This window comes from Pseudophryne corroboree, chromosome 8 (assembly GCF_028390025.1).
Source record: "Pseudophryne corroboree isolate aPseCor3 chromosome 8, aPseCor3.hap2, whole genome shotgun sequence".
Classification (NCBI taxonomy): Eukaryota; Metazoa; Chordata; class Amphibia; order Anura; family Myobatrachidae; genus Pseudophryne; species Pseudophryne corroboree.
The window spans coordinates 340,862,154-340,886,109 of NC_086451.1; the positions used below are offsets into that span (position 1 = coordinate 340,862,154).

Consider the following 23,956-nt stretch of genomic DNA (forward strand, 5'->3'; position numbering starts at 1 on the left):
GTCTGTGCAGGTGTGTGTTCGCTTTTTGTAGCAGAGCTGCACACACATTTTGTGCAGTCTCTATGCAGCCTGGGACTTACTCAGCCGCTGTGACTTGCTCAACCGCTGTCAGCTCCAGCTGATCGGGGCTGGAGCTCACGTCAGACGCCCTCCCTTAAAACACTTGATCCCGCCTGCATTGTTCCGGACACTCCTTTAAAACAGTCAGTTGCCACCCACAAATGGCCTCTTCCTGTCAATCACCTTGCGAACGCCCGTGCGTTCAGATTTTTCACCCCATCCCGTCGCTAGGCGCGAAAACCTGGCTCTGTTGTGTGCCGCGCCGCACATTGCTGCTCACATGCATGCGCAGTTCAGATCTGATCGCATGCTGTGCAATAATGCACAGCAGCGATCAGATCTAAATTACCCCCTTATTTCACTGGCTTAGCTGAATGATTATTGTTCATCACATATCCAGCTTTACCCTCTGATATTGTTCTTCCTTCATATAATTTATTTGGTAGACTTAAAAATACAAAAAAAATGTAAAATACTACACAACAACGTTAAATGTTTTTATGATTTTGGTTTATTTTTTTATGAACCCTAAGTATTAATTGCTGCAAATCAACTTATAATTTTACCACAGTTCTAGACTTTCATTACACCCAGTTAAACAACATAATCTATTACCTAGAGATGACAGCTATAGATATGTATACAAATGATAGTTATATACATAGGTTACAAAACTTTTTGTCTAAATTGTATCCACAAAAATCAGTTTTGATAATAATTTCCCTTTAGGCATTTTGAAAACTACTGAATTATTTATAATGTTTCTGGCAATGAAAGGACAAAACGTTTCTGGCACAGAATAATGCATAGTGTGTGACTGTTGCAATATTACCGAACATGAGATCTATTATCTAGAATACTTGGGGTATTAGAGAACCAGAGCTAAAATATAAAAGTGTTGAGCAATGCCCCTCACAGTCACTGTAGGAAGCTGCACTTAGTGATCATATGTATGGGCTTCATGAGTGGTGTCACTAGAGGGGTGCTGGCGGTGCAGACTGCTCTGGGAGTCACCATCTGAGGGGGTGACACCAAAAAATGCTGGCTCCTTCTCAGTAACTGGCAACCAGTCACTGCACTGTGACATTATCATGTGGCTCCTGGTCACTGAGAAGCAGCCGGCAGTGCGGGTAGAGTCTGTGGGGGCAGCTCAGCATCTCTGCAGTCCAGCAATGCCCTCCTGCCCATTAGGTCACTTCCGCTTTAGTCTGTTTGGCACACTGGGTGACAACGACGCCAGTGGCGCCACTGGGCATCACTTAGAGTTGGGCACGTTAGCATTCCGAGCACAGGAGTAATAATTTATAGATTAAACAAGCTTACTTACATGTGTATGTTGAGGTGCACAGATCTTAAGGTGAGTCCGACTCAAAAAGGAAATATTTACTGCATGTGTACAAGTGAGTGTATGCTTATGCCAAACAACAGCAAAGAGATGTGGCATAATTGTTTAAGTGGTAATTGCAAAGAACGCATTACCGTATTTATACACAATCATTTATTTGTTAATAGTTATTTATATAGGTCCAGCATAATGTAATCAAATCATATACACAAGAGAGCCTTGACTGTTATTAATAAATATGGAAGGCACATTTCCCTGTAAATGTCTTTAAACATCTTTACATCCATTGTGTACACTTTTGAAACGTGAATGGGAATTTTATTTCCTACAACAAATATACATATTTTAGCAGTCATACATAGGATTAGAACCCATGACATGTTACACTGAAGGCAGACACTTCACTGGTAGAGCTATTTGCTCCTGTACAGGAAGCATGCGAATTCTAACTATATGAAGTTACTTGTAATTGTCAGAGAAGTCACTTCATATAGTTAGAATTCTCATACTTCCTATACAGGAGCAAATAGCTTCATCAGTAAGGTGTCTGCTTCCAGTGTAATAGGTAGTGGGTTCTAATCCTGGGTATGACACTTGTAAAATGTGTATGTACTGTATAATACAGAGGGTGTGACTTGTAAGGTGCAGGGAGAAAGAGATAGCAGCGGCTATCAAATAACTTAATTGAATGGTGTTGCTGAACACACAGAACGGGAGGAGAGGTGCCCCCCTACAGAGCAGGAGCCCGGTGGCAGGTGACTCCGTTGCCTCCCACAGTTACGCCTGTCATGCTGATGTTCATCATGATTTATTATCAGATGTTACTGGACAAGAACTCTAGTACCTTCTGATAGAAGTATCTAGGGATGTGTCAACTTCTAATTATTCTGCATCTCCCTGGGATGAGCTACACTTAAATGAACACACCCAATGTATATTCAACTTACCATTGCCCACCACATTGCACTTCCCCAGATATACTGGGATGCAAGATAAAACATACACAAGTTTAGATAGGGACACATTTTGATGCTAATGTGAAATAATGATGATGAGCACAGTACGGAAATGCATATATTCACACCACAAAAATTGACATATAGTAAACTCTACTTAAGGATCTGTGTGTATGTATATTCCCAGAGCAGAAATGGTTTTCTGTTTTCCCTTTTTTGGTTTTTACAATGTTCCGGACAAGGGGTTTACGGATAAGAGATCACATAAATAATGTATGTGGTTATATTGAAATAACTCCATCCATGGGACAATGTTTATGTTTCTCACCCTAACTGGCCTCCAAGTAACTGGATACAGGTGATGTCCTCCTCACACTTTAGATTTCCAAGTTCTTCCTCGTTGGTCCACAGCTCGCCATATCATCTTCTACCACCAACCATGTTTTTTTTTTAACTGCTCCAGAGTGGGGAAATCATGGTAGCTGAGTTGTCTGTGGGTCTGCAACTTGGTGAGAAGATGGTCAGGAGGCAAAACAAGGTCCACGTGGTTCTTCTTTAACACCATTACAGTATAACTTTATAAAATGTGTTTAAACACTGTCACTTTCTCTCTTCATATCATAGGCTCCTATAAGGCCAATGCTAATTTCAGACATCTGGGTGTTTCCCTTTATAGCAGTAATTGCAGTTGCAGTGCAGCTGTGAGTTGGGCTTGGTTGGGAAGGTGGAGGATGTGTCTTGCAGCAGTATACCTGTTTTTTAAAGTGCTGCCTAAAACTTCTGCTGAGCCAGCACAGAGCAAATGGGTTGACGCAGGAATTGGCAAAAGCCAATATGCGGGCAAAAATGGTGGCAGAAAGATGGAGCACAGAGGAGTTCACAGCCGAGTGGTAAGTGAAGGAACGATAGAGGTACAGGATATGATTAGGAAGCCAGCAGAAGGCAAATAGAGCAACCAGCACCAGGACTGTTTTGGCTACTCTTTTGCGGGACTCAATCTAGAAAAGATAAAAATAAAAGTGATTTAATGTTTGAGATTATATTATATTATATTGATAAAGCTTATGCACCGCTGAACAGCTTCTTCACAAAGGGACCCCTTCAATCTGACTTAATGGCATAACAGAAGTGAGAACAGTGCAAGTGAGAACATAGATGAGGCTTTCAGATTTCCTTTTCCCAACCTAGGGGTAAATTTGCTAAGATGGGAGTTCTATTTAAGATGGGATGTCGAGTATAGCAACCAATCAGATTTTAGATATTATCTTCTAGAAGGTGCTAGATAAATGAGAAGTAGAATCTGATTGGTTGCTATGGGCAACATCCCATCTTAAATAGAACTCCCATCTTAGTAAACTTACCCCCTAGTTTTTCAAAGGCAAAAATGTCATATTTGCCAGTCACAATTTGTGCCTCAGACACTGTTGTATATAAATAACATCTAAAAGTACAGACAAAAAAAAAATGGAAAAGTTAATTTTTTCTAGTATCAAGGGAAATTTCACCGTAAACAGGACCAAATGTTCCAGGTAAAAATACTAATTAAGTGGAAACACTGCTCCCAATCAGGGTCAAAAGTCTCTGATTACTACAGTCTATGCATAAGAATAGACACACTAGTCTGATTCAGATGTGAACAGAGCCAAGGGTGTAACTACCATAGGTGCAGGGAGTGTAGCTGCTATGGGGCCCAGAGCTGAGAGGGGCCCACCTTCCCTGTCACAGTTACATTAGTTATAAACAATTTTCATCATTGGGTGAGTGACAGTCTGATGCCGTGTGTAGGCATGGAGGTGGCGGCGCCGGCCTACGTTTCTCCAAACAGAGGTGTTTCGCCAGCATTTAGGGGCAGGAAAGAGGCCCGGGATCTCTTTGGTTGCATCCTGGCCTCTGCGATGGCGGCTTGCGTGGCACGAAGGGTGCCTCGAGCCATCCTATGGTGAGTCCAGTGATTCGATGCTACATCCTAGGACGCAAGTCAGATCACTACTGCAGCAGGAGGTGCCTGGTTGTAATAGGCACCTCCTGCTTCATCACAGGCCCAGTGGGCCTGATTCATGTTTATAAGTAAAGTAGAAAAAAGCAAGCAACTTTATGTTTGGAACAAACCATGTTGCCATTCAAGGAGAGCAAAATACATTTATATTTTTTCTGTGCAGGGTAAATACTTGCTGCTTTTGCATTTAGCCGAAAATGATTAGACAGCTTTATTTTTACACTGCAATTTAGATTTCAGTTTAAACACACCCAAACCAAATCTAATTCTCTCTGCACATGTTACACCTGCCCCATTGCAATGCAACATGGTATTGCCAAGTTGCTTGCTTTTTTTGCTTTACTCACAAACCTGAATCAAGCCCATTGCTCACTTAGCTTTTGTTTTTTTAATGGTAACACAAAAGTTAGAGTGTTACACGTGCTTCACATAATGTATACACAGATATGGCATCTTTTATCTGAAATGATTGAGGTTTGCGTTTTCTGGATGAGCTGTCTTTCCAAAATTTGGAGCACTGTTCCTAAAATATACTAAATAGAACTGGCATACCTCCCAAAATTTACAAATGTAAGTTCTGGAACAAGTTAGGTCATGTACCTGATGCACAAAAATTCTCTGCTTCCAACAAGAACTTATATCTCTCCATAGTATAATAATATTATTACGTTATTTAGCAATGATCCTTGCAGTGGCTACAGTGGAGGTGCTTAGAGAGCATGTCTGTGAGATTGACATTATAATTGACCACCACCATTTACAACAACTATAACACTAGTAATAATATGTTTTCTAAAAAAAAATACTGTTTATTATTAATAGTACTTTGTTTTATATTGATATCTATTGGAAGTGGTAGCCTCTAAGTTTGTTCTACTGTAAAAAAAGAAAAAAGGAAAGTCCTGGCCTTGTTGAAGATGGGAGGGTGGACTGGGAATGGCTTAATTTTGATGCAGTTCTAATCAGAAATTTTGCCTGGAATGGTTATACAGTAAATAATGACAAAAAAAGAAAAGAAAAAAACACATTTTGAAATCAATAAGGGCTGAGAGGGGGAGATTGCATGTCATACATTCTAACCTGATTTAAATGGAAACATTAATACATGTTTGTCAATAACACAAGATAATTTATATTAATCTGACTACTTGCAGGTGGTTCTGCCGCTCCTTGGTCAAGTACAGAGGCGGATTGGCCATAGGGTTTGCAGGAAAGATTCCCGGTGGGCCGACGCACCCACGGGGCCTGTTTTGTTTGAGGACATGTGGTCCTTTTTATAGACATAATGAATAAGATGCAAAATTATTTGCATATATGAAAATTACTTTGCCACTTAGCCTGTGATTGCAGATGGTCTAGTGTATACTCTGTCTGCCTGCTTGGCTGACATAAGATTGAGTGAATAGTGATTGGGATACGGTTGGTGTAATAAGCAAGAAAATATATCTTTCCAAAGAATTATACAGTTTCCTAATTTTTGAAGGTGTATCATATAATGTGCTCATAAAATTTAATTTTATTTCTTTTTAACTTCCCCCTTGATGCTGGACATGCCCACTATCTGGAAAGTCTTGGGGGAAGGTTGCTGCTGCCATGGCCCTTGGCTAGACCTTACACCTCTGGTGCTGCCCATGTGGGGCCACTAGTACAAATTTTTCCAGGGCTGCTTTTTGTTCCCAATCCGCCCCTGGTCAAGTAACAGTATATCTGTACAGTTTGGTGACTAAATTTGACAAGATTGATCCGTTAGTGCAGTAAGAAAGAGAAGGAACACACAGGCCTGTAGGGGGCATCTTCCAACCACATTTGCCAACATTTCCACTGAGGAACCACTTCAAATCGATAGGACATTATCAGGCATATGTGGTTGTTTGAGGCTACCTTTTCATTTTACATTGCACTTCAACAGACAGAACTCATAGTGATAAGATTTATACAGTGCAAAGTGGTTTACTGTTCTTTCTGTTTAGGAAGTATTTAATCTTACATTCCAAACATATTAATAAACTATAAGTACATAAGCGCATTTGATTAAACTCTTTGTGTGTAAATCTGATGATCAATTAATTACATTTATACAAACATTTGCACATTTTATAACACCTACGAGTTCTACTTTGGGCCTGATTTTGAGTCGTATGCAACACGCACGCAATACCAATCTTCACATAAGACCTGATCCAGCTTCAGTTGCAGTTTTGCTATTTTACTGTAGCAAAACTGCTAAAGGAAAAAAATGACCTAGGCGCTGAAGTTCTATTGCAATAGAAGATAATGGATTAATGCACTACAAATATGATATGTTTTTAATTGCCGTGATTCCCATTCGCTGTTGTAAAAATAAACCTCTGCAGATTTATAACACTATAGGGCAGAATTAAATAATTCAACTGCGCTCGGGATACACATTCTATTAAAAACCAATCTATGGATAATGAGCAACCACTGTATCAAATAAAGACTTCTCTAAATTGTTATGTATATATAATAATATTTATATTAGAACCAATGATGACATTAAAAATTACACTGTGCACCATATTACCGAAAACTATAACATAGAATGTTAAATACATACAATGTTACAATATTAAAAACAACAAAGGAAGAAAAGCAGCAACAATTAATATTGAGATGTGTATCTCAAAGATTATATTATCCTTATGACTGCACTCGGAAGTATCCTCCGTTGCCAGGGAACCCCACGGGATGCGGAAGTGATGTCACAGATCAACATCCTGTCCTGCTGCATGAATCTTGCCAACCATACGTAAAGCAGCCACGCCAATCAACCTCACTGTATGCGTCCGGAAAACATATCCAGTCACATGGGACAGCTGACTCAATCAAAAAAGTGATTAGATAATGACACAATGTAAACTTGTAGATGCTGGTGCAATGCCGGACAGAATGAATACTCATGAACTGTTGAATAATGGTTAACACCAGTGTAAAGGAAAGTCTATTGCAGAGTACTGGTGATACTGAAGATTGATGATAGATGATGGTTTGGAATTGGTGTTAAGACACGATGGTGACTTGAGATCGATGGTAAGACACCGATGGTAACTTAGGTTTGGTGGTAGAACACCGATGATGACTTGGTTACGGTGATAGAACACCGATGGTGGCTTGAGATCGATGATAGGACACCGAGGGTGACTTGGTTACGGTGATAGAACACCAATGGTAGCTTGAGATCGATGACAGGACTCCTATAGTAACTTGGATACGGTGATAGAACACTGATGGTAGCTTGAGATCGATGATAGGACACCGATGGTGACTTGGATGCGGTGGTAGAACACCGATGATGGCTGGCAAGATGAAACCCCGCTGGTAGCTGGAAGCCGGTACTGGATTACTGCCAGTTGCTGAAACCAATGCTGGTAAACTTGTAGAGTCAGGCTGCACCGCCAGATGGTAGCTGGTGTGAGTCTCTAGTGGAGCTGATCTCAGGAGCTGGAATACCTGGAACGATAGCTGTAGAACCACAACAGAGGAGACTTGTAACACAAGGTTTGACAACCAAAGCACTGACATCTTACCAGCCCAGAAACAGGATACTTATACCTGCTGGGAAGCGGGGATTGGCTGGCTGAATAAGCAGAGTCCAGAGCGCAACGGATAGGATGAGGCAACCACATGTGACTGGAAAAACATGGCTGCGCCCATGTTAGCCTTTGGAGGGAAAGTATGTTTGTATTTTCACGTGCGGGCCCAGCAATGGCGGCGGAGGCCGCAGAGAACAACGGATGCCATCTTGGAGCACGCCACATGAGAAACCACAGTGATGGCGGCGGAGGCTGCAGAGAGCCGGAGACGCCAGGGTGAATATCACACATAAGAGGTAACGGTAATGGCGGCAGAGGCCGCGGAGGGCTGGAAGCGCCATTCTTAAATAGTACACTTAGGAAGCAGTGATAAGGGCAGCGGAGGCCGCAGAGGGCAGGAGGCGCCATGCTTAGTGTTACCACTTGTGAAGCTGTTGTGACAGCGCTGCAGATTGACAGGGAGATAATATGAAGTAGAGAGATCAGCATTCCATATGCTGGCAATGCAGATGGGATCCCACCTTGGAACGCTGAGCCAGTCTCAGGAGACACCTAAAGGGTAAATAATGGTGACCAGTTACCCGGATCGTGACAGCACTCCCCCTTTACTAGTGGCCCCAGGACACTTCTTAGGCTTGAGAGGAAATTTGGTGTGGAAATCCCGGACCAACTTAGGAGCATGGACATCCAATGCATTAGTCCAGGAGCGTTCCTCAGGGCCATAGCCCTTCCAGTCAATCAGGTACTGGAGATGACCATACCGGAAACATGAATCCAGAATCTTGGCGACCTCATACTCGACACCACGTTGAGTTTGAACTTTGGGTGCAGTGGGGAGCGCAGAATGAAAACGGTTCAGGATTACTGGTTTAAGAAGAGAAATATGAAATGTCCTGGGAATCTTCAGGAATGGAGGTAACTTGAGTTTATAGGCAACTGGATTGATGACTTGCTCAATCTGGAAAGGACCGATATAGCGAGGAGCAAACTTCATACTCTGAACTTTCAATCTTAAATTCCTAGTGGACAGCCAGACACAATCACCAGGCTTGAGAGCGGGAATTGCTCTACGTTTCTTATCCGCAAACTTCTTGTACCTTGAGGACGCTTTCAGGAGAGCTGCCGAACATTCTTCCAATTCTTGGAAAACTGGTGAAGCGTGATATCAGCTGAAGGCACAGAAGTTGCAGGAAGCGGTTGAAATTCTGGAACCTTTGTATGGAATCCATAATTGGTGAAGAATGGCGTAGAAGAAGATGAAGAATGGTACTGATTGTTATGACAGAATTCGGCCCATTGAAGAAGATGAACCCAGTTGTCTTGAGAAGAGGAAACATAAATTCGGAGGAAGGCCTCCAAGTCCTGATTCACCCTTTCAGTTTGACCGTTAGTTTGGGGGTGATAAGCAGTGGAGAATTTTAACTTGACTTGTAGTGCCAGACATAGACTTCGCCAGAATTTGGCTACAAATTGGACACCTCGGTCGGAAATTATCTCTTCAGGGAGACCATGTAGTCTGAAGATCTCCTGGATAAAGACTTGAGACAACTTGGAAGCTGACGGAAGACCGGTGAGAGGAATGAATTGAGCCATCTTGGTGACCCGGTCAACTACCACCCAGATGGTATTGTACTTGTCACATTCAGGAAGATCGGTAATAAAGTCCATTGATAAATGGGTCCAAGGACGGTATGGTACGGACAGAGGAATCAGCTGCCCAGCGGGTGACTGACAAGGTACCTTGTGCTGGGCACACTTAGGACAGGATGCAATAAATTCTGTAAGGTCCTTTTTTAGGGTCGGCCACCAGTATGATCTGGAAATGAATTCTGAGGTCTTCTGAATACCTGTGTGTTCGGCGAAGCGTGAGGAATGTGCCCATTGCAAGAGCTTCCTTCTGAGAGCCGATTTTACGAGGCTTTTTCCTGACGGGGGCATAGAGTCCATCCTCACTGCGGAGAATGCCACTGGATCAATAATAAGATGCTTGTCAGTAGATTCAGACTAATTTTCTTGCTCCCAGGAGCGGGAAAGAGCATCAGCCTTGCGATTCTGTGACCTTGGACAAAACTGAAGCTTAAAGTCAAACCTGGAAAAGAATAGTGCCCAGTGAGCTTGATGAGGATTGAGGCATTGAGCACTTTTTAAATACAGGAGTTTCTTGTGGTCCGTCAGGATGATGATAGTATGGGAAGCTCCCTCCAGCAAATATCTCCACTCTTCCAGAGCGAGTTTGATAGCCAAAAGTTCTTGATCGCCAATGGCGTAATTGCGCTTAGCAGGAGATAACTTTCGTGAGAAGAAGCCACAAGGGTGTAAGTGACCGTCATCAGCTCTTTGAGACAGGACTGCGCGTACTCCAAAGGAAGAGGCATCCACCTCTAGGGTTAAGGGTGAACTGGTATCTGGTTGTTTCAGAATTGGCGCGGAGACAAACTGTTGCTTCAGAAGATGAAAAGCTTGCGTAGCTTCTTCTGACCACTTAGAAGGATTATCACCCTTTTTGGTAAGAGCAGTGACGGGCGCCACAATAGTAGAAAAGTTCCGAATAAATTTCCTGTAGTAATTAGCGAATCCTAGGAATCTCTGAATACCCTTGAGAGTTGTGGGTATCGGCCAATCACGGATTGCTTGGAGTTTCTCAGGATCCATCTCTAGTCCAGAACTGGACACAATGTAACCTAGAAACGGAATGGATTTGACCTTGAAGACACACTTCTCCAACTTACAGTAAAGCTGGTTGGCACGGAGACGGGACAGAACTTCCTTGAACCAGTAGCAATGTTCCTCTAAATCATTGGCGAAGATGAGAATATCATCAAGGTAGACCACAACGTGTCAGTAGAGGATATCTCGAAAGATTTCATTAACGAAGTGTTGAAATACAGCTGGAGCATTACTGAGTCCGAAAGGCATGATGAGGTACTCGTAATGTCCATCACAGGTGTTAAATGCGGTCTTCCACTCGTCGCCTTTCCGTATGCGGATGAGGTTGTGTGCACCCCTCAGGTCCAGCTTAGAGAAGATAGTGGCTCCACTGACACGGTCAAACAACTCAGTAATAAGAGGCAGAGGATACCAGTTTTTCACAGTAATGTCATTTAACCCACGGTAGTCAATACAGGGTCGCAGGCCACCATCTTTCTTCTTTACGAAGAAGAAGCCTGCCCCAGCTGGAGAACAGGAAGGCTGGATAAACCCTTTGGCAAGGTTTTCCTTGATATATTCTTCCATAGAGTGGGTTTCAGGTAATGACAACGGATACGTGCGTCCCCGAGGTGGAGTCTTCCCTGGAATGAGATCAATAGGACAATCCCACTCCCTATGAGGGGGAAGAATATCTGCAGAGGACTTGCTAAAGACATCTGTGAAGTCACGGTATGGAGAAGGCGGAACATTAGAAGACTTGGAAGAAGATGCACACACTGGAAGTACTTTCTGAAGACAGGTCTTGGAGCAGGAAGGACTCCACGCCAGGATGTGCGTAGTTCCCCAGTCAATTTGAGGGTTGTGGAGATGGAAGGCCTAAAACCACAGGATGTGTGGTCTTTGGAATCATCAGGAAAGAAATCAGTTCAGAGTGAAGAGCTCCTACCTTCAGACGGATAGGCAGGGTCTTGGAAACAATGGCTGCATCGGAAATCCTGCTGCCACCCACGGCAGTCAAGGATATGGAAGACGAAAGTCTCTCGGTGGGTAGAGACCACCGCTTAACATATTCTTCAGTCATGAAGTTCCCAGCTGCTCCAGAGTCTAACAGAGAAGTGACGTTCCTGAAGCGCTGAGCAACTTGAAGCAAAACTGGAAGATTACAATCACATGAAGGTGGAGAGGAATTCATTACTCCTAGCCGGCCCTCTCCTTGGCGGACTAGGACTTGGAGTTTCCTGGACGCTTTGGGCAAGCATTGATGACATGAGTAGAAGCAGCACAGTACAAACACAGACGTTCAGAAAGGCGTCTTCTACGCTCTGCAGGTGACAGACGAGAATTACCTATCTGCATGGGTTCATCCTCTGGCAGAGATGACTGATGAGGAGAAGGAGCAGTAGAGTTCTTGGGAAGTGAGGATCTTCGTCGCTCAATCCCCCTTTCACGGAACCGAAGTTCAACTTTGTTGCAGAGGGATATGAGTTCGTCTAATTTTGGAGGTAAGTCTCTAGTAGCGAGCTCATCCTTGTGCCATTCAGTTAACCCATGCCAAAAGGCTCCATAAAGAGCGTCATCATTCCAGGAAAGTTCGGACGCTAGGATCTGGAACTTTATCAGATATTGACGTCGTGTCCCCTGACGTAGCCGGAGGATTTCAGAGGAGGCTGATGTCACACGTCCTGGTTCGTCAAAGATACGCCTGAAGGTTGCCATGAAACTTGCATATGACGAAAGCAAGGCATCAGATTTTTCCCATAGAGGAGATGCCCAATCTAGAGCTGAGCCAATGAGGAGGGAGATGATGTAGGCAACCTTGGTGTGGTCAGTTGGAAAATTACCAGGCTGTAACTCAAAATGTATCTCACACTGATTTAGGAAACCCCGACAGGCTTTTGGGGAACCATCAAATTTGGCAGGTGTCGGTAAATGAAGACGAGGAGCAGAAACGGGAATGGTGGGTGGGGATACCACCAAAGGTACTGCAGTCGGCACACTGGACGCCCCTGAACCACGCAGGGTTGTTTGTATCCCATCCAGCCGAGAGGAGAGATCCTGGAGACAGCGAATCACTTGGCCCTGTGCAGCCTCCTGATGTTCAAGGAGAGCTGCAAGTTCTTGTATTGGTCCGGTCGCTTGGACCTGATCTCCGGCCGGATCCATAAGGTCAGTGCTTACTGTCACAACTGAGGGCTGAGGCTGACTAGAGGAAGCCTCAGTTGTAGGGGCTGAGGTGTGAAGGAACTTAGCAGGCTGTATTGGGTTCTTAGACATGCAGTTTACCACTGGAACAAATGCCCGAAGGCGTGACCAAGACAACTTCGTAAAAAGTTAAGAGGATTTATTAAACACAGTTCAATAGACAGCGATGCTCAGCAGTGTTATACCCCTTTTCCACTTACGAGCACGGGTCGCAGCCGGGAGCCTGACACGGGAGCTGCCCCCTGCTGCGACCCGTGCTCGGCCCCTTTCCCATCAGCAGTCACAACCCGGCATATGCCGGGTTGGTGACGCTTCTAGTGACGCGGCAGGGGCGGCGCAGGGAGATCACATGATCTCCCAGCGCCGCCCTTCCATACAGTGTAAATGGGAGCCGTGTCGCATCGACACGGCTCCCGTTTACACTACAACCCTACCCGGATCAGTCCCGTGTCCTACCCAGGTAAATAGCCGGGTAGGATTCACGGGTCACTTGATCCGGGTTTACCCTTTTCCACTTGCAAAAAACACGGGTAAATGCGCGCCCCCGTGCATTTACCCGTGTTTTTTGAGCTAGTGGAAAAGGGGTATTAGATAATGACACAATGTAAACTTGTAGATGCTGGTGCAATGCCGGACAGGATGAATACTCATGAACTGTTGAATAATGGTTAACACCAGTGTAAAGGAAAGTCTATTGCAGAGTACTGGTGATACTGAAGATTGATGATAGATGATGGTTTGGAATTGGTGGTAAGACACGATGGTGACTTGAGATCGATGGTAAGACACCGATGGTGACTTAGGTTTGGTGGTAGAACACCGATGGTGACTTGGTTACGGTGGTAGAACACCGATGGTGACTTGGTTACGGTGGTAGAACACCGATGGTGGCTTGGGATCGATGATAGGACACCGATGGTAACTTGGATACGGGGATAGAACACCGATGGTAGCTTGAGATCGATGATAGGACTCCGATAGTAACTTGGATATGGTGATAGAACACCGATGGTAGCTTGAGATCGATGATAGGACTCCGATAGTAACTTGGATACGGTGATAGAACACCGATGGTGGCTTGAGATTGATGATAGGACACCGATGGTGACTTGGATGCGGTGATAGAACACCGATGATGACTGGCAAGATGAAACCCCGCTGGAAGCCGGTACTGGATTACTGGCAGTTGCTGAAACCAACGCTGGTAAACTTGCAGAGTCAGGCTGCACCGCCAGATGGTAGCTGGTGCGAGTCTCTAGTGGAGCTGAACTCAGGAGTTGGAATACCTGGAACGATAGCTGTAGAACCACAACAGAGGAGACCTGTAACAGGGTTTGACAACCAAAGCACTGACATCTTACCAGCCCAGAAACAGGATACTTATACCTGCTGGGAAGCAGGGATTGGCTGGCTGATTAAGCAGAGTCCAGAGTGCAGCGGATAGGATGAGGCAACCACATGTGACTGGAAAAACATGGTTGCGCCCATGGTATGCTTTGGAGGGAAAGTATGTTTGTATTTCTACGTGCGGGCCCAGCATTGGCGGTGGAGGCCACAGAGAACAACGGATGCCATCTTGGAGCACGCCACATGAGAAACCACAACGATGGTGGTGGAGGCCGCGGAGAGCCGGAGACGCCAGGGTGAATATCACACATATGAGGTAACAGTAATGGCGGCAGAGGCCGCGGAGGGCTGGAAGCGCCATTCTTAAACAGTGCACTTAGGAAGTAGTGATAATTGCGGCAGAGGCCGCGGAGGGTAGGAGGCACCATGCTTAGTGTTACCACTTGTGAAGCTGTTGTGACAGCGCTGTAGAATGACAGGGAGATAATATGAAGTTTAGAGATCAGCGTTCCATATGCTGGCAATGCAGATGGGATCCCACCTTGGAACGCTGAGCCAGTCTCAGTAGACACCTAAAGGGTAAATAATGGTGACCAGTTACCCAGATCATAGAAACATAGAAACATAGAATTTGTCGGCAGATAAGAACCACTTGGCCCATCTAGTCTGCCCCTTTTTTTTTTTTAATATTATTTTTATCTCTAACCTTATTTGATCCTTATTTCTTTGTAAGGATATCCTTATGTCTATCCCATGCATGTTTAAATTGCTCTACTGTCTTAGCCTCTACCACCTCTGATGGGAGGCTATTCCACTTGTCCACTACCCTTTCTGTGAAATAATTTTTCCGCAAATTTCCCCTGAACCTCCCCCCCTCCAGTCTCAGTGCATGTCCTCGTGTCCTATTGCTTCTCTTCATTTGGAGAATGTTTCCCTCCTGGACTTTGTTAAAACCCTTGATATATTTGAAAGTTTCTATCATGTCCCCCCTTTCCCTTCTCTGCTCCAAACTATACATATTGAGATTTCTTAGTCTTTCTGGGTATGTTTTGTGATGTAGGCCATGCACTATTTTAGTTGCCCTCCTTTGTACAGTTTCTAATGTATTAATATCCTTTTGAAGATATGGCCTCCAGAACTGAATACAGTATTCTAGATGAGGCCGTACCAATGACCTATACAGTGGCATTATTACTTCTTTCTTTCTGCTGCTGATTCCTCTCCCAATGCAGCCAAGCATCTGACTAGCCTTCCTCATTGTTACATTGCTTACCTGCCTTTAAGTCATCTGAAATAGTGACTCCTAGATCCCTTTCCTCCTCAGTAGTTTCCAGTATAGTGCCATTAATACTGTATTTAGCTTTAGGATTTTTGAGACCCAAGTGCATGATTTTGCATTTTTTGGCATTAACCTGTAATTGCCAGACTCTTGACCATTCCTCTAGTCTACCTAGATCCTCAATCATTTGTTTTACCCCACCTGGTGTGTCTACCCTGTTGCATACCTTTGTGTCATCTGCAAAAAGGCATACTTTCCCTTTAATACCATTTGCAATGTCACCAATAAAGATATTAAAAAGCACTGGTCCAAGTACAGATCCCTGGGGTACTCCACTGGTAACATTTCCCTCCTGTGAATGCACTCCATTTACCACAACTCTCTGTTTTCTATCCTTCAACCAAGATCTTATCCATTCAATAATCCTAATATCCAATCCCAAACTTTCAAGTTTATTTAGCAGTCTGCGATGTGGAACTGTGTCAAAAGCCTTACTAAAGTCTAGATAAGCTATATCCATGGCTCCACCTTTATCCAAGACTTTAGTCACACAATCAAAAAAGTCAATAAGATTTGCTTGACATGATCGTGACACTATATGGGGAAGGGGGTGCTCTCTGTCTATGGGGGGAGGGGGGGGCTGTCTGTCTGTGGAGAGAAGGGGGGTGTTGTCTGTGGAGGGGAGGGGGTGCTGTTTGTCTGTGGAGGGAAGGGGGGTGCTGTCTGTCTGTGAAGGGAAGGGGGGTGCTGTTTGTTTGCTAGGGCTGCTGCCGGGAGCATGACTGTGGCGCCTCCGTTCAGCCGGCTGCCTGGCCTCACTGTCCGCGCCACCTCCCGGCTAGAGGTGAGGCAGGGTGCTCTCTTTCTGTGAAGGGGAGGTGCTCTCGGTCTATGGAGGGGCCGGGGTGCTCTCTGTCTATGGGGGGAGGGGGGTGCTCTCTGTCTATGGAGGTGAGGGGGGTGCTGTATGTCTGTGGAGGGAAGGGGGGTGCTGTTTGTCTGTGGAGGGAAAGGGGTGCTGTTTGTCTGTGGAGGGAAGGAGGGTGCTGTCTGTCAGTGGAGGGGAGGGGTTGCTCTCTGTCTGTGGAGGGGATGGGGGGTGCTGCCTGTCTGTGGTGGGGAGTGCTGTCTGTCTGTGGTGGGGAGGGGTTGCTGTCTGTCTGTGTAGGAGAGGGGGGTGCTGTCTGTGGAAAGAAGGGGGGGTGCTGTCTTTGTGGAGGGGAGGGGGGTGCTGTCTGTCTGTGGAGGGGGTGCTCTCTGTCTGTGGAGGGGAGGGGGTGCTGTCTGTCTGTGGAGGGGAGGGGGGTGCTGTCTGTGGAGGAAAGGGGGTGCTGTCTGTGGAGGGGGGTGTTGGTTGCTGGGCACTTTGCAGTCCCAGAGTGTATGTGTGGGGAGGATAGGCACAACAACAGTCTGCAGTCCTGGTGTGTGTCCCCATTTTGGTAAGACACATACTGTGGGTGGTAATTTTATATATATATATATATATATATATATAATATTGCACACATGCAGAACCCCCCTCCCAAATCTTGCATTTGCCCCTGGGTTCTAGACCTTGTGGCGCCATGGGTGATGGTTTCCTTTGGCACCACATTCAAAATATAGACAGTGCGTGCCAAAAGTGTGCACCAAAAATATATAGGTGGCTTCATGGGGAAGGGGCATGGCCACATACTAGTATCAATTCACATTACATCGCACAGTAGTGTCCGTCAGTCAACACATTGCACCACACAGTAGTGCCCCTTATACATGCCATGTAGAGCTCCTTATGCACATTGCGCCAGGTAGAGTCCCTTATGCACATTATGCCAGGAAAAAATATTTGGATAATAAAATAAGTAATGTATATAACCCTTTTATTTGGAGTAAATAATATACAGCACAAGACACCACCACTGGACTTATGGCAGCACAAGACACCACCACTGGACTGATGCAGCACAAGACAGCACCACTGTACTGTACTTATACAGCAGTACCCCTGGACTTACACGGCAGTACCCCTGGAGTTGTACGGCAGTGTCAGACAGGATGGCACTTTTACAAACTATTCCCCAAACAGCACATGATGCAAAGAAGAAAAAGAGGTGCAAGATGGAATTGTCCTTGGGCCCTCCCACCCAGGACATGCACACTTTAACAAACCAATCATTTCAGCAAAAGGGTCTGCCACACGACTGTGGCTAAAATTACTGGTTTGTTTGGGCCCCCACCAAAAAAGAAGCAATCAATCTCTCCTTGCACAAACTGGCTCTACAGAGGCAAGATGTCGACCTCATCCTCATCCTCTGATTCCTCACCCCTTTCAGTGTGTACATCCTCCTCCTCACAGAGTATTACTTCGTCCCCACTGGAATCTACCATCACAGGTCCCTGTGTACTTTCTGGAGGCAATTGCTGGGAAAGGTCTTCCTGGAGGAATTTATAATTCATTTTGATGAACATCATCTTCTCCACATTTTGTGGAAGTAACCTCCTACGCCAATCGCTGACAAGGTTACTGGAGTACACACTGGAGGGGGGCAACTTAGGTAAAATAAAGCCAGTTTGTGCAAGGGCATCCAAATTGCCTCTTTTTCCTGCCAGTATACATGCAGACTGTCTGACATGCCTACTTGGATGCTGTCACTCATATAATCGTCCACCATTCTTTCAATGGTGACAGAATCATGGCCCTCATTCCGAGTTATTCGCTCGCAAGCTGCTTTTAGCAGCATTGCACACGCTAAGCCGCCGCCTACTGGGAGTGAATCTTAGCTTAGCAAAATTGCGAAAAGATTTATCTGTGCAGTTTCTGATTAGCTCGAGACTTACTCTTCCAGTGCGATCAGTTTAGTGCTTGTCATTCCTGGTTTGACGTCACAAACACACCCAGCGTTCGCCCAGACACTCCCCCGTTTCTTCAGCCACTCCCGCGTTTTTCCCAGAAACGGTAGCGTTTTTTCACACACTCCCATAAAACGGCCAGTTTCCGCCCAGAAACACCCACTTCCTGTCAATCACACTACGATCACCAGAACGAAGAAAAAACCTCGTAATGCCGTGAGTAAACTTCTTAGCAAATTTACTTGGCGCAGTCGCAGTGCAAACATTGTGCAATTAGCGGAAAATCGCTGCGATGCAAAGAAAATTACCGAGCGCACAACTAGGAATGAGGGCCCATATGCAGTGACAGTAGACATGTCAGTAATTTGTTGGCATGTCCTTCAGTCCAGACCAGATGACAGCACTCGCTCCTGACTGCCCTGCATCACTGCCAGCCGGTGGGCTAGGAAATCTTATCCTTTTCCTTGCAGCCCCAGATGTGGGAGAAAATGAAGGAAGAGCTGTTGATGGGTCACGTTCCACTTGAGTTGACAATTTTCTCACCAGCAGGCCTTTGAATCTCTGCAGACTTGTGTCTGCCAGAAAGAGAGATACAATGTAGGCTTTAAACCTAGGATCGAGCATGGTGGCCAAAATGTATTGCTCTGATTTCAACTGATTGACCACCCTTGAATCCTGGCATCCACAAGTCCCACATACTTAGCGGACTCGCTCCATCTTAGCTCCTCCTTCAATTTCTCCAGCTGCTTCTGCACAAGCCTGATGAGGGGAATGACCTGACTCAAGCTGGCAGTGTCTGAACTGACTTCACGTGTGGCAAGTTCGAAGGGTTGGAGAACCTTGCACAAGATGGAAATCATTCTCCACTGCGCTTGAGTCAGGAGCATTTTCCCTCCTTTGCCTATATCGTAGGAGGATGTATAGGCTTGAATGGCCTTTTGCTGCTCCTCCATCCTCTGAAGCATATAGAGTGTTGAATACCACCTCGTTACCACCTCTTCAGGTAATTGCAGGGCAGGTTTAGGAGTGTTTGCTGGCGCTCCAGTCTTTGGCATGCGATGGCTGAATGTCGAAAGTGGCCCGCAATTTTTTTGGCTACCAACAGAATCTCCTGCACGCCCCTGTCAGTTTTCCAAAAATTCTGCACCACCAAATTAATTGTATGTGCAAAACATGGGACGTGCTGGAATTTACCCAGATGTAATGCACGCACAATATTGGTGGCGTTGTCCGATATCACAAATCCCCAGGAGAGTCTAAGTGAGGTAAACCATTGTGCGATGATGTTCCTCAGTTTCCGTAAGAGGTTGTCAGTGGTGTACCTCTTACGGAAAGCAGTGATACATAGCGTAGCCTGCCTAGGAACGAGTTGGCGTTTGCGAGATGCTGCTACTGGTGCCGCTGCTGTTGTTGCTGCAGGAGGCAATACATCTACCCAGTGGGCTGTCACAGTCATATAGTTCTTAGTCTGCCCTGTCCCTCTTGTCTACATGTCCGTGGTTAGGTGAACAGTGGCTACAACTGCAATTTTTAGGATACTGTCTCTGTACATTCTCGGTATCGCCTGCCTAGTGAAGTGAAATCTACATGGGATTTGGTACCGGGGACACACTACCTCCATCAATTCTCTAAGTCCCACTGAACGAATTGCGGATACTGGATGCACGTCTTACACCAACATAGCTGTCAAGGCGTCAGTTATCTGCTTTGCAACAGGATGACTGCTGTCATATTTTATCTTCCTTGCAAAGGACTGTTGGACAGTCAATTGCTTACTTCAAGGATCCTCCGGAGGAATACCGGTTAGGAGAAGACTCCTCAGTCTTGCCAGTGACATGGCCTGCAGGACTACTGACGTTTCTGACTGAGGAGGAAGTTGACATTGAGGGAATTGGTGGTGTGTCTTGCAGGAGCTTGGGTACAAGAGGAAGAAGGAATTTAGGTGTCAGTGGACTGCTTACGCTCTTACCCAAAGTTTAAGAACTTGACACTGACTTCTGATGAATGCACTGCAGGTGACCTATAAGGGAGGATGTTCCTAGGTGGTTAACATCATTACCCCTACTTATTACAGATTGACAGAGGCAACACACGGCTTGACACCTGTGTATCCGGATTTGTGGAGAAATAATTCCACACCAAAGAGGTGGCTTTTTTGGTCGTTTGCCCAGGCATCACAATGGGCTTCTTCATCCCACGGACAACAGGTGTCTCCCCCGGTGCCTGACTTAAACAAACCACCTCTCCATCAGAATCCTCCTTGTCAATTTCCTCCTCAGTGTCAGCAACACCCATATCCTCATCCTGGTGTACTTCAACAGTGACATCTTCAATTTCAATATCAGGAACTGGACTGTGGGTGCTCCTTCCAGCACTTGCAGGGGGCGTGCATATGGTGGAAGGAGACACCTCTTCCCATCCAGTGTTGGGAAGGTCAGGCATCGCAACCGCCGACACACTTGGACTCTCCTTGGGGATTTGTGATACCATCTCAGAACGCACAGTTCTTTTCTGTGATTTTTCCAGCTTAACTCTTTGAATTTTTCTAGCAGGAGGATGATGGCTTCCATCGTCATGTGAAGCTGAACCACTAGCCATGAACATAGGCCAGGGCCTCAGCCGTTCCTTGCCACTCAGTGTCGTAAATGGCATATTGGCAAGTTTACGTTTCTCCTCAGACCATTTAATATTATTTTTTGGGGTCTTTTTTCTGAACTTTGGCTTCTTGGATTTTACATGCCCTCTACTATTACATTGGGCATCGGCCTTGGCAGACGACGTTGATGGCATTTCATCATCTATGTCATGACTAGTGGCAGAAGCTTCAGCACTAGGAGGAAGTGGTTCTTGATCTTCCCCTATTTTATCCTCCACATTTTTGTTCTCCATTATGTTTCTGGAGTTATATAACACAATGGGGGTAATTCTGAGTTGATCGCAGCAGGATCTTTGTTAGCAGTTGGGCAAAACCATGTGCACTGCAGGGGAGACAGATATAACATGTGCAGAGAGAGTTAGATTTAGGTGTGGTGTGTTCAATCTGCAATCTAAATTGCAGTGTAAAATAAAGCAGCCAGTATTTATCCTGCACAGACACAAAATAACCCACCCAAATCTAACTCTTAAATATTTCATTTGGATTTACATTTGCTTATATCCTCCCGCTGTACCAGCGGGAGGATATAAGCAAATGGAAATCCAAATGCATGTGGTATTTTAATCCTCTAGATATGTCTGGATTGTGAAATATTTAATTTATAGTAGGCTGTTCATATTAAAAGAAATAGGTGCTCAAAAACTCCTATTATAGAGAAATAAATATATTATGATACATTAGTTTCAAATGGTGTTAAAAATGTCCATATATTTGCAGGTGTAACTATTGCATCTAGCAGGGTTAGAAAGTAGCTAATTTCCGAGAATACTGGTTTTTAGCTTTGGTGTCTAATTGAGATTAATTATTATTAAGATTATTAGCCAAAGGAGAGTTTTATACATGTGATTATATGTAATTTTAAATAAAATACTTTTTATTTTGGACAGAGCCTTCAATCCCTTTTCTTTTTTGAATATACGGCAGTATCACTGGAATTATATGGCAGTATCAGTGGACATATATGGCAGTATCACTGGAATTATACGGCAGTACCACTGGACTTATATGGCAGTACCACTGGACTGGATTTATACGGCAGTATCACTGGACGTATACGCCGGTACCACTGGAATTATACGGCAGTATCACTGGAATTATACGCCAGTACCACTGGACTTATACGGCAGTACCGCTGGACTGTATTTATATGGCAGTACCATTGGACTTATACGCCAGTACCACTGGAATGATATGGCAGTATCACTCTAATTATACGGCAGTACCATTGGACTTATACAGCAGTACCACTGGATTTATACGGCAGTACCACTGGACATATACGGCATTATCACTGGAATTATATGGCATTATCACTGGACATATATGGCAGTATCAATGGATTTATATGGCAGTACCACTGGACATATACAGCAGTATCACTGGATTTATACGGCAGTAACGCTGGACATATATGGCAGTATCACTGGACATATACGACAGTACCACTGGACTTATACAGCAGCACAGGGACACCACCACTGGACTGATGCAGGACAACACAGCACCACTGCAATGGACTGGACTTATACAGCAGCACTGGACATATGGCAGCAGAGGACACCACCACTGTGACTGGACTGATGCAGCACAGGGACACCAACACTGGACTGATGCAGGACAACACAGCACCACTGCAATGGACTGGACTTATACAGCAGCACTGGACATATGGCAGCAAAGGACACCACCACTGTGACTGGAGTGATGCAGCATAAAATACTACACTGGACTAAGCAGCACAAGACAGCACTGGAATCGCTACCCTACATTCCATCCCGCACAGACACTGAGGACGGAGACACGTCCTCTTGTTACACTCTCCGGGACTGGAGTGAAAATGGTGGCGAAGCGCGGCTCCCTATATGGAATCCAAAACCCGCGAGAATCCAACAGCGGGATGATGACGTTTTGCCTCGTTCTGGTTTCCGAGTCAGGCGGGAAAACCCGAGCCGGGCTCGGATCCGGGCTCGGATAGGGAAGTTTGGGGGGGTTCTGTTCTCAGGGAACCGAACCTGCTCATATCTAGTTGATACCATAGGATTGACAGTCGAAAGGTCGACAGGGTCAAAAGGTCAACAGGGTCAAAAGGTCATGTTTTTACAACTTTTGATGCATTTACTATCCATGTCACAAACTATTACCTAGTGGCTAGTGAAGTGAGCCACCGAGCCTGAAGCGTGGTGAGTGAAGCAAGCCCGTGAGGGGGTGCATTTCATCAAATTTGGGTGAAATATGTTTAATAACACACAAGAACACACACACAAAACAATCAACTTTTTTGTGTCGACCTTTTGACTCTGTTGACCTTTTGACCCTGTTGACCTTTTGACTGTCAACCCTATGGTGTCGACCTAATGACTGTCGACCTTTATAATGTCTATCTTCTGTATCATGCCCTCAAAATGAACCATTAAGGTTGTTCAGTATACACTGCCATATTTATGCTACTGTCCTTGCACACTGTGGTTAAGGTAAAGAAATATACAACTATTACTGTTACTGGTATTATAAGTTCAGAAGTGGAACTACCTATTGGGGGTCATTCCGAGTTGTTCGCTCGTTAATTTTTTCTCGCAACGGAGCGATTAGTCGCTAATGCGCATGCGCAATGTCCGCAGTGCGACTGCGCCAAGTAAATTTGCTATGCAGTTAGGTATTTTACTCACGGCATTACAAGGTTTTTTCTTCGTTCTGCTGATCGGAGTGTGATTGACAGGAAGTGGGTGTTTCTGGGCGGAAATTGGCCGTTTTATGGGTGTGTGTGAAAAAACGCTGCCGTTTCTGGGAAAAAGGCGGGAGTGGCTGGAGAAACGGAGGAGTGTCTGGGCGAACGCTGGGTGTGTTTGTGACGTCAAACCAGGAACGACAAGCACTGAACTGATCGCAGATGCCGAGTAAGTCTGAAGCTACTCAGAAACTGCTAAGAAGTGTCTATTCGCAATTCTGCTAATCTTTCGTTCGCAATTTTGATAAGCTAAGATTCACTCCCAGTAGGCGGCGGCTTAGCGTGTGCAAAGCTGCTAAAAGCAGCTTGCGAGCGAACAACTCGGAATGACCCCCATAGTGCAGTTAGTGTGTTG

The 23,956-nt window shown here is 45.1% G+C and overlaps 1 protein-coding gene across 1 annotated transcript in view; it reads right to left on the reverse strand.

Moving 5' to 3' along the window:
• Nucleotides 1–553: 553 nt before the first annotated feature.
• BRS3 (bombesin receptor subtype 3) overlaps nucleotides 554–23,956 on the reverse strand; it is a 65,262-nt gene continuing 41,859 nt past the window's right edge. The window contains exon 3 of the mRNA XM_063935675.1: nucleotides 554–3,359. Within this exon, the coding sequence (XP_063791745.1) occupies nucleotides 2,952–3,359 (408 nt within the window). The 3' untranslated portion in view covers nucleotides 554–2,951. The remainder of the gene's footprint in view (nucleotides 3,360–23,956) is intronic.